The following is a 16,516-nucleotide window of genomic DNA, read 5'->3' as shown; positions in this document are numbered from 1 at the left end:
CCAGATCTCAACCCCATAGAAAACCTTTGGAGGGATTTGAAAGTTCATGTTGCCCAGCGACAGGCCCAAAACATCACAGCTCTAGAGGAGATCTGCATGGAGGAATCAGCCAACATATCACCAACAGTGTGTGCCAACCTTGTGTTTACTTACAGAAAATGTTTGACCTCTGTCATTGCCAACAAATATATAACAAAATATTGAGATGAACTTTTGTTAATGACCAAATACTTATTTTCCACCATAATTTGCAAAATAAATCTTGCAAAATCAGACAAGGGTTTTTGGATTTTTTTCTCATTTTGACTCTCATAGTTATGGTCTACTTATGATGTCAATTACAGGCCTCTCTTGTCTTTTAAAGTGGGAGAACTTGCACACTTGGAGGCTGACTAAATACCGTATATACTCATTTATAAGCTGAGATTTTCAGCCCTTTTTTATGGGCTGAAAGTCCCCCTCTTGGCTTATACGTGAGTCATATACCGAGGGGGTGGGTGGGGGAGGGGGAGCGGGGGTGTCAGAGACCATACTCACCTCTCCTGGCACTTCTCTGCAGCCCCCCGCTTCTCCCTCTGCCGTCTGCTTCCTGCTTTCAGCGGTCACGTGGTACCGCTCATTAAACTCATGAATATGCGCATATTCACATATTCATGAGTGTAATGAGCGGTATTACGTGACCGCTGAAGGCAGGAAGCAGACGGCAGAGGGAGAAGCAGGAGTTGCCGCTGCAGAGAAGACCGTGCGGCCAGGAGGGGTAAATATGACGGGAGCAGAGCAATATTCACCTGTCCCCATTCTAAGCCTTGCACCGCTGGGTCTCCGACTCCTCCTGCTGTGACGGCAGAGGGCGCGATGACGTAGTCAGTGTGCGCCCTCTGCTGTCACTGCAGAGAACCGGGAGACAGAGCGGTGGACGGCTTGGAACGCGGACAGGTGAATATCGCCGGTGCCGGGGGCTCAAGACACCGGAACCTGGCCCCCCAGCGATGGAGAGGTGAGTATGTCATTTTTTCTTTTATTGCAGCAGCAGCCTATGGGGGTATTTATGGAGCATCTTATGGGGCAGCATTAACCCTTGTGGAGCAGCATATGGGGGGTATTTATGGGGCAGCATTAACCCTTGTGCAGCAGCATATGGGGGTATTTATGGGGCAGCAGCAATATATGGGGGGTATTTATGGAGCATCTTATGGGGGCAGCATTAACCCTTGTACAGCAGCATATGGGGGGAATTTATGGAGCATCATTAACCCTTGTGCAGCAGCATATTATGGGGGTATTTATGGAGCATCTTATGGGGCAGCATTAACCCTTATGCAGCAGCATATGGGGGGTATTTATGGAGCATCTTCTTGGGCCAGCATTAACCCTTGTGCAGCAGCATATGGGGGTATTTATGGAGCATCTTCTTGGGCCAGCATTAACCCTTGTGCAGCAGCATATGGGGGTATTTGTGGGGCAGCATTAACCCTTCCACAGCAGCAACATATGGGGGTATTTATGGAGCATCTTCTTGGGCCAGCATTAACCCTTGTGCAGCAGCATATGGGGGGTATTTATTGAGCATCATTAACCCTTGTGCAGCAGCATATGGGGGGTATTTATGGAGCATCTTCTTGGGCCAGCATTAACCCTTGTGCAGCAGCATATGGGTGGGTTTTTATCTATGGAGCATCTTCTTGGACCATTTAACCCTAGGCTTACATGCGAGTCAATAAGTTTTCCCAGATTTTTGTGGCAAAATTAGGGGGGGGTCGGCTTGTACACTGGTCGGCTTATACACGAGTATATACGGTACTTTTTTCCCCACCATATGTCTTATGCCTACTACAATGTCCAAACCTTCAGGGATAATTATATTGCCCTACTGCGTGTTTTATAGATGAGTCTGCCCTTAACTTTTCAAGTAATACAGTTTGATTTGATACTATCTTGCTCCATTCATTCAAAAAATATACATTAATATATGCTTTTTTTATTACATGGGAGCCTCTGGGAGGCCATTAGTCGAGAAATGGCATCCAGTAGAGGCATTCATCAAAACGATGTACATCTACCTTTTTATAACATGGGGGTTTTAGGTGATGGATGGCCGATAGATGGCATCTGTTGGATGTATTTGAGGGCAATCATTTGAGGTTTAGGAACAAGTTAAGGAAGGCACGTCTGTTGGTCCTATCATACATACTTGTTGGCTGCGGTTAGCTACAATAACAGGTTTACATTGCTACCCCATTTACATGGTGAGACGAGAGCCGAAGACAACACCCTTTCACGTTCACATTATTTCATATTAATATAAAAAATATTGCTTTCACTTTTGCAACACATGAAAAATAGTGATATATGACTTCAGTTTATAAAACCATTTAACGGCATTAAGATTCTGTATGTACTATGTAATTGAGGCAAGATTCTCTAACTTTCGTGGGAAATCCTACATCTTATGACTTATCATATTACGAACACCAACTGATCAGCAGACACTAGATGTATTGCCAAATATTAAAACTAATGCAAAACTAAGGCATTATCATACAATACTTCACTGTACAATATTGAACCACTACGCTATGTAACTTTTATCCCCAATGGGAAAATGCTATTCTCATTCCAAAATCAGGTCATATGTCCAACCATGACTCCATTCATTCTCTTTCTCTATGGGCCAGCAGTATAAATGAAAGCTCAGCACTTGGAAGCCCATGAGAAATGAATGGAGCACAGGTCACACTGCTACATACATGTAATTATAACAGAGAATAAAAGTTAACAATTCTGCAAATCAATGTACCTCTCAGAAGTAGACCCCCAAGAATCAATGTCCTAGGGATAGATATAACTTGTTTTCACCAGCCAACCCCTTTAAACCATTGTGTCGTTAAAGAGGGTGGATGAAGGGGACACTATGAGATGGCAAATGGAAAATGTGTTTTTTTAACTAAAAGTAGGGATTTATTGGCCTTATGGAAAAAGGTTACACCATTTAGGGTCAAAAGTCCTATGTATTTCTTCTTTAGTCCAGTGTAATATGGATATTTTCTGCCCACTTGGCATGTGTCACACATGACATCTTCTTAGATTAACCATATTTCTCCTTTGATTACTCAGAGGTGATCTCCATTAGACAGCTTGTGGCGGCAGTAATGGTGGTTTGGTTGTGCTTTCTTCTTCAGGTACATCTGTTTAGAAAGGAACATATCATTAGGCAAGTGAGAGGTAACATGAGCTGCCAATATTCTGCAATAGAGTCATTAATCACTTGTAAGCATCATTTTTCAGTGATCGCTAGAGTTTAGCGACTTTAGTCGGATCGGGTTTCATGAAACAAAATTTGTTTCAGATGAAACTGGTCCGACTAGGGCAAAAAAAGTCGGAGTTTCATCCGAAACCCGACCCCAATGCAAGTCAATGGGAAATAAAAGTCGGCATTGAGTGGATGAATGTCACTCGCTCAATGCCGACTTTTATTTCCCATTGACTTGCATTGGGGTCGGGTTTCGGCCGAAAATCGGACTTTTTTTGCCCGAGTCGGACCAGTTTCATCTGAAACAAATTTTGTTTCATGAAACCCGATCCGACTAAAGTCGCTCAACTCTAGTGATCGCCTTTCTTGTCAGGTGTTCCTCATGGTTTGAAAGATTTTTTTTTGGAGAATTGTCCAAAACATGAGGCATTTTGATATGGACACCAAAAAATGGGGTCATGAACTACTAATTTGGCCACTGCAGAGTTCATGTCTAGTTTATCCTTACAAAATTAGCTGTTTACTGTAGCTGGACCAGCAGCAATCAGGTGAACACCATGATGTCTCCAATGTAGGGGAATCTTTTTAACCCCACTTGTTCTTTGAGGGGTTAAATTATGTTATTTGTGGTACTCACCCATGAGGGGTGCTTGAGAAAGACAACGACCCATGAGGGGTGCTTGAGAAAGACAACGAGCCAGAAGGAATTAAACATAGTAGTGATAATAAAGCAAATAAAAAATGTGTATTTTTGTATTGGGTTTTACTTCTTGCAACATGATTTTTTTGTACATTTTAAATCAATATCCAAGTGGCCCTGGATGTCGGAAATTAAACCACCATCAATCAGGTAATGATGACTTTACCTAAGAGAAATCCATTACTACTATAGAAAATCCCTTAAAACCAATGAAAGCTTATTAGTATTAAAGTTTGGAATATTTCAAAATTTTGTAAAATGTAGAATATATTTACCTCTGATAACGTTCTTATTTCGCTTGTATATCAAGTATCCAAGTGCAAGAGAGAACAAAGCAACAATTAGAAATAGCTTGACTACTAAGACAGTTGAATTCTTGGTCTTTGATGGAGATGTTGTTGATGAAAAGCTGTTTAATGAAGATGGTGTTGCTGAAAAGAAAGGTTCAGTTTGTTTAATACTTTTATCTATTCACTATAGTCCATTGGTCTTTAGTTACTTATGGTACCAAGCACTGTGCAATGTATACAGGTGGCGGTAATATTTAACTTTTTTTATTTAGACAGCTGTATGAAAGTGTTTTTTGTCTAGTGTATGGCATTATTATTTGGGCACCAAACTGTAGTATGTTTCTACTTACAGTTTGTGCAAAATAATAACAGTCTAATATCACTAATGTGTTTATGTCATGCCTCAGTTTTGGGACTTGAATTGGTGACTTTTTGCTGCATGGTCTCGGTTTTCCTTTCTGCTAAGCTACAGCCTGTTTGGTCTCTGTCCAACGGCTGATGGTTTTTTCCTCTTTTCTTTCCTTTCTTTAGTTTGCTTCTATGCATGTGTTTCTCACTTACCTATTTGGTTTTATCTTATCACTTCTTGGGAGTGTCTATTTATACTCACCTTTATACTCATCTGCCTTTTTTGAAGGCTATACTTCAAGGTAGATGGTGTTTTGAGTTCCAGCTCCTAAGCTAGGGATTATTTTTCATGGCTAAGCGCTGTTCCTGAGGTTTGTTTGTGAGTCTTCTTTCCTTCCCAGCACCCTTTCCTTTTTTCACGTTTAGAGTCTGGAAGATTTCCACATCTTTCATTTGTCTTTTTTTGGTTCTTATTTTCCTCCGTCTTTCCTGTGTGACTGTGTGAACTCGTTCTTAGGCCTGTGCATCATCCCCTGATTTATGTGTATTTAATTTCATAATTATACTTGATTTTGTGTTGAACATTATTTATAGAGACGGTGCACTTAAGGATACTCGGGGTCAGTCGACACTAAGTTGGGGCGCCATTTCATAATCTTAGGGTGCCAACCTCCATGTTCAGGCAGGAAGAGATGAGGGTCAAATTAGGGACTTTCCTAGTCTGAACAGGAACCTGTTGTGTGCAATTGTTGCCTCTCCCCTGGTTTAAATGTTACCCAGGTGAGAGTGTTGGGACTGTAATAACAGTTAAATTACTGCATTGGGGCAAAAAAAATCATACATCATGGGAAGAGTTTCAATACTAGGTGTAGCCAAGTAATGGGCAAAAAACAGAATCAACAGTTATGACATGCCAGCTGCTAATTGGGTTATACCTACACATTTAATGAATGGGGGTGGTCTAATTAAGAGCAGTGTGGAGTTCAATTACTGAGGTAATTCGTTCAGTGAAGAAGCAGGTATCAATTATGGCCCTCATTTAAAGAAGAAGGGCTGAAAATGTTGTACCTTCTGGTTTTAGCCCTTGCTCAGTGAATAAAATGGGTTGTTCATGACATTGTACCAAAGGAGAAAGAACTTTGATCAAGAAGTTGATTGGAGAGGGGAAAACATATAAAGAAGTGCAGAAAATTCTTGGCGGCTTAGCTAAAAAGATTTCCAGTTATTTAAAATGTCAAACAAAACCCGAAACATGTGGTAGGAAAAGAAATACTATCATTCACATACATCATAGAACCACAAAAATGGCAAAAAAGCATCCAATATCAGTTCGAGGAAGATCAAAGAAGATCTTCAGTTACTTATGGGTCCTGCAACCATCAGAAGATGCCTACGTGAAGCCACACTAATTGCAAGAAACCCTCATAATGTACAATTGCTAAAAAAAGAAGTGTTGAAAAGGTTACAGTTTGCCAAAGAACGCATTGAATGGCCTAAATTAGATTAGATTAGATTAGATAAACTTTATTGATCCCGGAGGAAATTACAGTATTACAGCAGCAGAACAAAGATCAAGAACATTACAAGAACAATACACACTTTACAAAATAAGTCTATATGGACAGCAGATGCGGATAGACTGGTACTTGTAACTCACCAATTCCCCCCCATACACTTTGAACTTCATTTAGTCTTGGGATGCTTTACACTTATACATTTGTTAAACATCCCCACAGCTGTCGGAACAAACGATTTTCTATATCTTTCCTTTTTACACATTAGTTGGAGTAGACGCTTGCTGAATGTGCTCTTTTGCTTCGCAAACAGTTCATAGAGCGGGTGTGTATTGTTGCTCATTATAGCCTTGCATTTCTTAGTAATTCTATCCTCTAATACCTCCTCGAAAGTCCTGAGTTGTAGACCCACCGCCGCACTAGCCTTCTTGATAAGTTTATTCAGCTTATTCGCGTCAGCTGTGCGCACACTACTACCCCAGCATATAATTGCATCAAAGATTGCACTCGCCACAATGGATTGGTAGAACATTTCAAGCATTTTGCTACACACATTAAACGACCTTAACTTCCTTAGGAAGTAAAGTCTACTCATCCCTTTCTTGCAAACCTTCTCCATATGGCACCTCCAATCAAGCTTGCTGTCCAGGTGAACCCCCAAATATTTGAAATTCTCCACCATCTCCACATCCTGACCATCAATAGTGATAGGTAAGCAATCCTTCATGCACCTTCCATAACTCAACACCAGCTCCCTGGTTTTCTTTACGTTGAGTTCTAAATGGTTAGCCTGGCACCAGTCAACAAAGTCCAAAACCACCCTTCTGTATTCCTCCTCCCCCCGGTCTCTCTCAATACCTCCGACTATCACTGAGTCATCAGAGTACTTCTGAAGGTGACAAAGGTCTGATTTATACTGAAAATCAGCTGTGTATAACGTAAAAAGGAATGGCGACAGCACCGTTCCCTGAGGGGCTCCAACACTACTCCGCACACTATCCGATACGGCCGCCCCCAACCTCACAAACTGTGGCCTGTCCGACAGATAATCAATGATCCAATTCACTAGTCCCTCATCAACCGCCATTTCAACCAGCTTTTTACGTAATAATAGTGGCTGTAAGGTGTTGAATGCACTGGAGAAATCGAAGAACATGGCACGCACAGTGGTTCTATCATTGTCCAAAAAGGAATGTACTGTTTGTAGTAGATACGCTACAGCATCGTCCACCCCCAGACTCTGCCGATACGCAAACTGAAGGGGGTCCGTAAAAGCAGACACCCTCGGACACAAGTAGGCAAGTACAATTCTCTCCAAGGACTTCATCACATGCGATGTTAAGGCCACCGGTCTATAGTCATTATGGGAGCTCGGGAAGGTAGTCTTGGGAACCGGCACCAGGCAAGAAGTCTTCCATAGAACTGGTACTCTCTGTGATTGTAAGCTCCAGTTAAACAGGTGCTGGAAGACAGTGCACAACTGATTCGCACACACTCTGAGGACACGTGGACAGATACCATCAGGCCCTGCTGCTTTACCCATGACCAGCTTACTAAACTGTTCCCTCACATCATTTTCGGAGATCAAGAAAGACTCCGACTTCCTCCCCCCAGTTGATATTGCTCGTCTCTCCCCGGCCCTCTCCTCTGTTGACATGGCACATTTATTGTTGAATCTGTTGAAAAAAACATTCATTTCATTAGCCATGATCAGCCCCCCACCCCCCTGATCTGACCTTGCCTTAAACCCAGTCAAAAGCTTCATTCCAGCCCACACTTCTCTGGAGTTGTTATGTGACAATTTATTTTCCAATTTAATTCTGAATGCTTCACGGGCAATCCTAATTTTCCCCTTTAAGTCTCTCTGAACAATTTTCATTTCCTCCTTGTCCTTCCTTTCAAAAGCTTTTTTTTTCCTGTTTAGTAGATGTTTCAATTCTTTTGTAATCCAAGGCTTATTGTTTGCAAAACACCGAACCTCATGAATAGGTACAATATTGTCAGTACAAAAGTTGATGTAATCAGTAACTCTCCTGGTAACCTCATTAACATCATCATTAGGTTCCCTGGCACATAACACCTCCCAGTCTGTGCATTCAAAGCAGTCTTGTAAAGTCTTTTCAGCTGCCGGAGACCATTTCCTTATCCGTTTAATTGTCGCTGGTTGTTTGCAGACAACTGGTTGATAAGCTGGAGACAATAGTATGAGATTGTGGTCAGATTTCCCCAGGGGGGGCAATGCAGATGATGAGTAAGCATCCTTAACACTGGCATAGAGGAGATCCAATATATAATTGTCCCTTGTAGAACATTTGACATATTGATAGAATTTTGGTAATGAGATCTTGGCTCTATTAAAATCCCCAGAAATGACAGTTAGAGAGTTAGGGTGTTTCGTCTGAAGCCGGGCAATCACCCCAGACAGTACATCCCCAGCTGCCTCTGGATTTGCAGATGGTGGTATATACGACATCACTGCAATAACAAGAGAGAATTCTCTAGGCAGATAGTAAGGCCTGAGGCCCACTGCTAATAGTTCAATGTTTGGGCAACAATGTCTCTCCTTTACTGTTACATGCCCCTGATTACACCATCTGTTGTTAATGTACAGTATCACTCCTCCACCCTTCTTCTTACCGCACTTCACTCTGTCCCTGTCAGCCCGAACCATTTGAAACCCCGGTACCGATATACTTGAATCCGGGACGTCCTCATGCAACCAGGTTTCTGTAAAGCACATGAGACTGCATTCCCTGAACTCCTTCTGGGTCTTACTCAGAAGAAGTAAAGAAAAGAGGTGAAACATTCTACGGCCAAATAAGAGCAAAATTGTTCCTATGGGGTCTAAAGACCACACACAGATTGTGAGACAAAGCATAAAACTGAATTCAAGCCTCAGTCCACTGTGAAGACTGTAAAACATGGAAGTGCAAGCAAGATGGCTTAGGGATGTTCCTCAAACTAAGGATTTAGGCCCATTTATCACATATCAGGCACTGTGGACTAGTTTGAATATCTCAAAATACTAGAAGAGGTCATGTTGAGTTATGTTGAAAAAGAAATCCCCTTGAAATGGGTGTTGCAGTAGGACAACGACCCCAAACATATCAGCGACTGGGTAACATCCTGGTTCCAGACAAACAAGATTGATGTTATGAAGTGGCGAGCCCATTCCCCAAGTCTCAATCCGATTGAGAATTTGTGGAGAGATGCTGTTTTTGATGCAAAACCTAAGAATACAAAAGAACTGTGGAATGTAGAGCAGTCAGCGTGGGCTGGAATATTTGTTCGCAGGTGTTAGATGTTAGTTGACTCCAGGCCATACAGATGTAAAGCAGGTGTCAGAAATAAAGGTTATACAACAAAATATTAGTTCCGTGATTAACCGTACAGCAAAGTCTGGAAACAAATTTAAGTTTATGCTGTAAATATTCAGATTTATAATTGAAAATGCAGATACTGCTATTTTTTTCAGCAGCCTATTTCTTTTTTCATTTATATTTTAAAAACTATTTGATTTGTTTTCATTTGGAATTAGAAGGGCCACTCCCAGTGCCTTAGTGTATATGGAGATAAATGCTATTATGCGGATTTAGCACTGCTTGGGTATGCTATTGTCATATCTTCTGTTTATACCATACCCAAGCAGTGCTAAATCATAGGGAAGCCAGTGGGAAAAGCATGTAGGGGCGTGTGCCTACACTCACGGACATGAATATGGGTAAGAACCAACAATAGGATTGTTAAGCTGCTTAAGCCCTTTAATTGAATGGTCACTGACCTGAGTAGATTAATGACACTATTAACACTTTTACCCTTGTAGTGGTAGTGAGCTTGCCACCCTCTCAATACAAATTGTTGCATTGTCACTTTATACATATACTGTTATAAAGGGGTTTTGGTTCTGTGATTTTCTTCCCCCATATTTTATGTCTGTGATGTGACCATATTTATTGGTGCGCCTCTAACCGGATTCAAATAGCTCTGTCTTGACAAAATTGTCCTGTGAAATATACGTTATTGATTGTCTTGATTCAATTTGTTATTGAAATGATATCTTTTTAATCATTACATATCTTTTGGTGGTTGATACGCTCCGTGTTCTTGTATGTTTAATGTTAAGTGGACGCTCCATAGGGCATAGCCCATAGTATAGTACTATTTTGTATAATAAAATTATCATTATCTGCATCTGAGATTTTGTATCTTAAACATGGAATGTATGTCTTCCTCTAGTTCTTTATGTCTCCTCACCTTCACCTAAGCATTTCTTTTTTTCTTCATAGACACCATCTTTATTGTGTGAAACAACACAACAGATGTCCTGGTCCTTGTTCTCAGTCAAGTTCAGAGAAATCCGTGACTTATGTTCAGAAAGTTTTTCTATTTTGGTCGGCTGGTACACATGACTATGATTAACCATCCAGTGTATATTTGCATTCTGTGACATACCCTCTGCTTCACATATAAACTCGTTTGCATTGTTTATAGAAATCTCTGGTTTACATATACCTGGGGAGAAAAAGGAAACAAATGAATGACATGATAGATAATTTGCACTGGGGTAGTGCCATTTGTGTTAAGGGAGTAAGCTTCACATTTTCCCTAATTCTGAGAAAATTACTTACCAACTTTCAGAAAACATCCAGTAGGCTTCCAGTAAAAAGAGGAGACCTGAGGTTGACCACTTCCCCACCCAAGTCCCCTGGAACCATGTTTGCTTATAGTATACTGTTTTTTTAGAATTTACCTCTACTCTTTGTGGAACCTTGTAGGCCTTGGCTTGGTAGACCGCTATTCTTAGTAGGGCCGCAATACCAAGCAAGTGGTAAGCATTGTGGTGGTGAGATCTGCCTCACAAAGCTGGTAGGAAAGATCAGGGGTGATTCCTGGGGTTAGTGTCCGAGTGATACTGGGCAAAGAGAGGGACCAGGGTCTTGCTACCATGAGGAACTGGTGAGCTCAGAGAGAGAGAGAGAGAGATCTGTTACTTTTAGAGGGCAGTGTCTTGTTAGGTTTTGCCAGACCCAAAGTCGAGAGCAACCGGAGAACAGGAAAGAGTAGCTGATCTGAGGTCTAGAGAGGACTCAGTAGTCCCAGTCTCATAGTGTGGGAGAGTTCATTAGACTTGGCTGGCTCTTATGTACAAACACCAAATGCTCATGGACATTGTCAGTTTTTCTATGGGGGGCAGCACTTTCTAATATGTCCTGTTAAAAGAGCTTGAAGTCCTGGCTGACAAGTTCCTCTTAATTTGAGAGTAAAAAAAGGAGGATTCTTACCAGAAACACTGATGGTGATGAATTTGAAGAGATTACTGGAGTTAATTGATTTTAGAAACAGCCAATATTCCTTTACATCAGAAAACCTAACTTTGGAGATGGTCACCATCACTTTGTCTTCTGTATAGTTAATGGAAAATTTTCCATTTTCTGTGGTCTGATTTTTCTTTGTAAGCAAAACCCAGTCAAGGATAGGAGAGGTCTCATTCTCTTCCAATCTGATTTTCTCAAGTTTGTGTGTGGCCTTGCATGTGATGGTCACTGATTCCCCACACAAGCAGCTCCCTGTACTGCAATTGGCTTCAAGTACTGGAAAAAAGGAAAAGGAGGAGAAACATTAATCTCCTAATGGTTAGGAATGATAATCCATCTTGTTTAAATTGCAGTCCTGTTTTCAGGTACCAAATTACAGAGCAGCAAGAGCTGAGCAGACCGGTGGGTGGTCCTAATCATTGACTGAGCATCAACTGGACTCCTAACCCTAGAATAATCAGAAATTCAAATACATTTATGACCAGTTTTGCTAAACCTGTACCCACAAAATATATATCAAACTTTTCAGTGCATTTAGTTCCTAAATTTGGTGTTTATAAAGTGTATGGTATTTTCAACATAATAGGTTCCCTTTAAAGGGAATCTGTCACCTCATTTTTGGCCTATGAGATGCGGCCCCCGCCATTAGGGGCTTATTTACAGCATTCTGTAATGCTGTAAATTAACCCCCAATGTAATATGAAAGATAAGAAATCCAACGTAGAAGAAAGGTCGCACTCATCGAGTTGAAGAAATATCACTGGTTTATTGACATATATTTCACATGTCGGGCCGGGGGAGTGACAAGGAGATGCAGAAAAAGCTGACAACGGCCGTTTCGCGCTAACTAAGCGCTTCAACGGGTCACCCGAGATTACCAGTTATCAGATTCCGAGATACCGCACAGTTAGATTATACTCACCAGGGGGTCCGGTCCGATGGGTGTCGCGGTCCGGGTCCAGTGCCTCCCATCTTCTAGCGATGACGTCCTCCTTCTTACTTCTGCCACGTGTCCTGTGCAGGTGTACTATATCTGCCCTGTTGAGAGCAGAGTAAAGTACTTCAGTGCACAGGCGCCGGGCCTCACTGACCTTTCCCGATGCCTGCGCACTGCAGTACTTTACTCTCCCCACAACAGGGCAGATATAGTACATCTGCGCAGGAGCTGCGGCAGAAGTAAGAAGGAGGACGTCATCGCTATAGATGGGAGGCGCTGGACCGCGACACTCATTGGACCGGACCCCCGGGTGAGTATAATCTCTCGTTTTTCTTATCTTTCAGGTTACATCGGGGGCTTATCTACAGCATTACAGAATGCTGTAGATAAGCCCCTGATGGCGGTGGCCACATCTCACAGGCCAAAAATGAGGTGACAGATTCCCTTTAAGCAGCCACCACATAACAGACGTCAGACACCTGTGTAAGCGTGAATAGCTGCTGCTGCCGCCCTTTGGCTGGAGGAGATATCTTCCACATATGTATTTACCAGAATGCAGAAAATCAGCTTACATGGGCTGAGCTGCGAGAAATGAGGAACATAGGCACTTCAGATAAGGTTTTTATAAGTACCAATGCATTTCAGTGCTGGACTGGCGCCTTTCTCAAGGTCTGGTGCCGAAACTCGTTGGTACAAATATAAACCTTATCTGAAGGTCCAAGGTTCCTCATTTGCCACAGCACAGACTAACGTGATTCTCACCATTATGAAAAAAAATATGAAAACTGTCTCTCTATTGCCCCCTATAGGTGGATCCACTGTACGTCAATGACTAAAACATAAAAAAGCTTTGTCACATTCATATTTAGACTCATCCCAATGACAGGGTTGGGTTCTGGTTGGCAATATCTCAGGACCTGTCCTTTTTTTTTTAAATTTTCTAAACAGTGCCTCTGTTCATCACAGGCTCCGTCCGGTAATGCAGTTTAGCCACCTTCAAATGAATAAGGCTGAACCCAACTACAAGAGTTGAGCTGTTTGAATGTGTCACCAGTCATTGTATAGAAAATGAAAGACATACTCCAGCATTGATACTGATCCTCTATGTTACTATTAACACAGAGGCTCAGTGCTCCTGGGACTACCTAAAGAACTAAACCAAAGATTCCTCATTTTTAGGTATATCCCCCTGTATGCGGTCTAATATTATCACTTATTTGCACCATTACCATAATATGGTAACTCAATCACTGCCCATGTCTTGCTCCTTGGTCCTGCTATGCACCAGATACACATTTATCTTCCTTTAGACACCAGGCACCACACATAACCCCAACCTCCGCCATTTTTATAACTGTTTCACAGAAGCATACTTACGACTATTACAGGATTCTCCATGGATGATGATGATGATGATCAATAGCAGAAGTGATCTTGTTTGATCCCAAAACATTCCAGATGTTTTTTGATTTGTAGATAAGGAACTGCAAAGGGAACACAAAAACCCCACAAAAACATTCAGTGATGCTGCACAGAACAAAACGTATAGGCTGGGAGTAGAGTTGGTGTCAATTCTATTAGCACGTCCCAGTCCATTGGTCACGATAAAGGACAGTGGCCACTGGATGGGAGCAGAAGAATAACCTCTTAGCTGACAACATCGGCAACGCTTCTTTTGATTAGCCGGCCTGGTGCGACATCATTGACGTCATTGCTGCTGTGATGTTGTGCCAGGCTGGGTAATGAAAAACGGAGCCATGGGCCGACAGATAAGAGGTGTCCAGAGCCCACTGACCTCATTTGTGGCCGATGGACTGGGACGTGCAAATCGATTTGCAGCAACTTTAACTGGGACTAGACTTGTACAATGGGTAAATAGAAAAGAATATCATCACCTGGAAAACCTTGGTGAGTGCCAGATCTCATTGGGTTTAGACGGTACCTAATGGGAAATGGGATTTGGATAAATACCCAAGAGGGTACACAAGGAATCGATAGGGGGACTGAACATATCAGACATACTAAGATCATGTGTGGCATTGGCCACCTCTTCATTAATCCATGCAAAGAAGAAAGGTCGCACTCGTCGAGATTGAAGTTTCACTGATTTATTGACATATCACGTACATGTCAAGTCGGGGGAGTGACATAAGGAGTGCGGGAAAGGCTGACAACGGCCGTTTCGTGCTGCTCGAGCGCTTCAACGGGTCCATACCCGTTGAAGCGCTCGAGCAGCGCGAAACGGCCGTTGTCAGCCTTTCCCGCACTCCTTATGTCACTCCCCCGACTTGATATGTACGTGATATGTCAATAAATCAGTGAAACTTCAATCTCGAAGAGTGCGACCTTTCTTCTTTGCATGGATTCCCAGGATTGACTGTTTCCAGGTCTGACACCCGAGATTCCCAGCTGTTGGACTTCGGCATGCCGCACATCATCTGAAGTTACACGGTAACAGCGGTGCCGTCCGCTTTTTATCTTCAGGTTTATGACATCTTCATTAAGATAAATGTGAGTCCCATAGATGACATTTACGGCACAGTGCTTGTATGACAATGCACCATATAGAAGAAGAACGGGTTGCCTATTTCCCAATTTCTATCTATCTTAGGCTATAAGCCATGGCTATATCTGCAATAATTAACCACAATTATTAGGTGTGTGAGGCAGTTTAGAACCTGGTGGGAATGCTACAAACATGACCTATTTTCATAGTGATCTTTTTTGTTATTCTAACTTTGATCATGTCTCCACATACAGTATATCAAACACTTATTGGTGAAGCCTGACTCTTAGATGGGAGTTATAACATTTTTCATAGATTCATAGAATGATCCACTTATCCATGGAGTAAGACACATCAGCAGGACAGTGAGTGCAGCTCTGGAGTATAACACAGGATGTAACCAAGGATCAGTACAGGATAAGTAATGTAATGTATGTACACAGCGACTGCACCAGCAGAATAGTGAGTGCAGCTCTGGAGTATAACACAAGATGTAACCAAGGATCAGTACAGGATAAGTAATGTAATGTATGCACACAGTGACTGCACCAGCAGAATAGTGAGTGCAGCTCTGGACTATAATACAGGATGTAACTCAGGATCAGTACAGGATAAGTAATGTAATGTATGTACACAATGACACCACCAGCAGATTAGTGAGTGCAGCTCTGGAGTATAATACAGGATGTAACTCAGGATCAGTAACGTAATGTATGTACACAGTGACTGCACCAACAGAATAGTGAATGCAGCTCTGGAGTATAATACAGGATGTAACTCAGGATCAGTACAGGATAAGTAATGTAATGTATGTACACAGTGACTGCACCAGCAGAATAGTGAGTGCAGCTCTGGAGAATAATACAGAATGTAACTCAGGATCAGTGCAGGATAAGTAATGTAATGTATGTACACAGTGACTGCACCAGCAGAATAGTGAGTGCAGCTCTGGAGTATAATACAGGAGGTAACTCAGGATCAGTACAGGATAAGTAATGTATGTATACAGTGACTGCACCAGCAGAATAGTGAGTGCAGCTCTGGAGTATAATACAGGAGGTAACTCAGGATCAGTACAGGATAAGTAATGTAATGTATGTACACAGTGACTGCACCAACAGAATAGTGAATGCAGCTCTGGAGTATAATACAGGATGTAACTCAGGATCAGTACAGGATAAGTAATGTAATGTATGTACACAGTGACTGCACCAGCAGAATAGTGAGTGCAGCTCTGGAGTACAATACAGGATGTAACTCAGGATCAGTACAGGATAAGTAATGTAATGTATGTACACAGTGACTGCACCAGAAGAATAGTGAGTGCAGCTCTGGAGTATAATACAGGATGTAACTCAGGATCAGTGCAGGATAAGTAATGTAATGTATGAACACAGTGACTGCACCAGCAGAATAGTGAGTGCAGCTCTGGGGTATAATACAGGAGGTAACTCAGGATCAGTACAGGATAAGTAATGTAATGTATGTACACAGTGACTGCACCAGCAGAATCGTGAGTGCAGCTCTGCGTTATAATACAGGATGTAACTTAGGATCAGTACAGGATAAGTAATATAATGTATGTACACAGTGACTGCACTAGCAGAATAGTGAGTGCAGCTCTGGAGTATAATACAGGATGTAAGAGTGGGAGAA

At 42.0% G+C, this 16,516-nt stretch overlaps 1 protein-coding gene across 1 annotated transcript in view; it reads right to left on the bottom strand.

Annotated features, from left to right (window-relative positions):
• Positions 1-644: 644 nt before the first annotated feature.
• The window catches only part of LOC141072471 (uncharacterized), a 47,178-nt gene continuing 31,306 nt past the window's right edge, over positions 645-16,516 (bottom strand). The window contains exons 2-6 of the mRNA XM_073559750.1: positions 13,732-13,838; positions 11,385-11,693; positions 10,357-10,614; positions 4,226-4,381; positions 645-3,185 (exon numbers count right to left, since the gene is read on the bottom strand). Coding sequence (XP_073415851.1) covers positions 3,127-3,185; positions 4,226-4,381; positions 10,357-10,614; positions 11,385-11,693; positions 13,732-13,807 — 858 coding nt within the window. The 5' untranslated portion in view covers positions 13,808-13,838 and the 3' untranslated portion in view covers positions 645-3,126. The remainder of the gene's footprint in view (positions 3,186-4,225; positions 4,382-10,356; positions 10,615-11,384; positions 11,694-13,731; positions 13,839-16,516) is intronic.

Source organism: Dendrobates tinctorius, unplaced genomic scaffold (genome assembly GCF_039654945.1).
Source record: "Dendrobates tinctorius isolate UK_male_01 unplaced genomic scaffold, ASM3965494v1 ptg000014l, whole genome shotgun sequence".
Lineage (NCBI taxonomy): Eukaryota > Metazoa > Chordata > Amphibia > Anura > Dendrobatidae > Dendrobates > Dendrobates tinctorius.
Note: the sequence above shows the minus strand (reverse complement) of the source record. Positions and strands in the feature narration are given on the sequence as shown.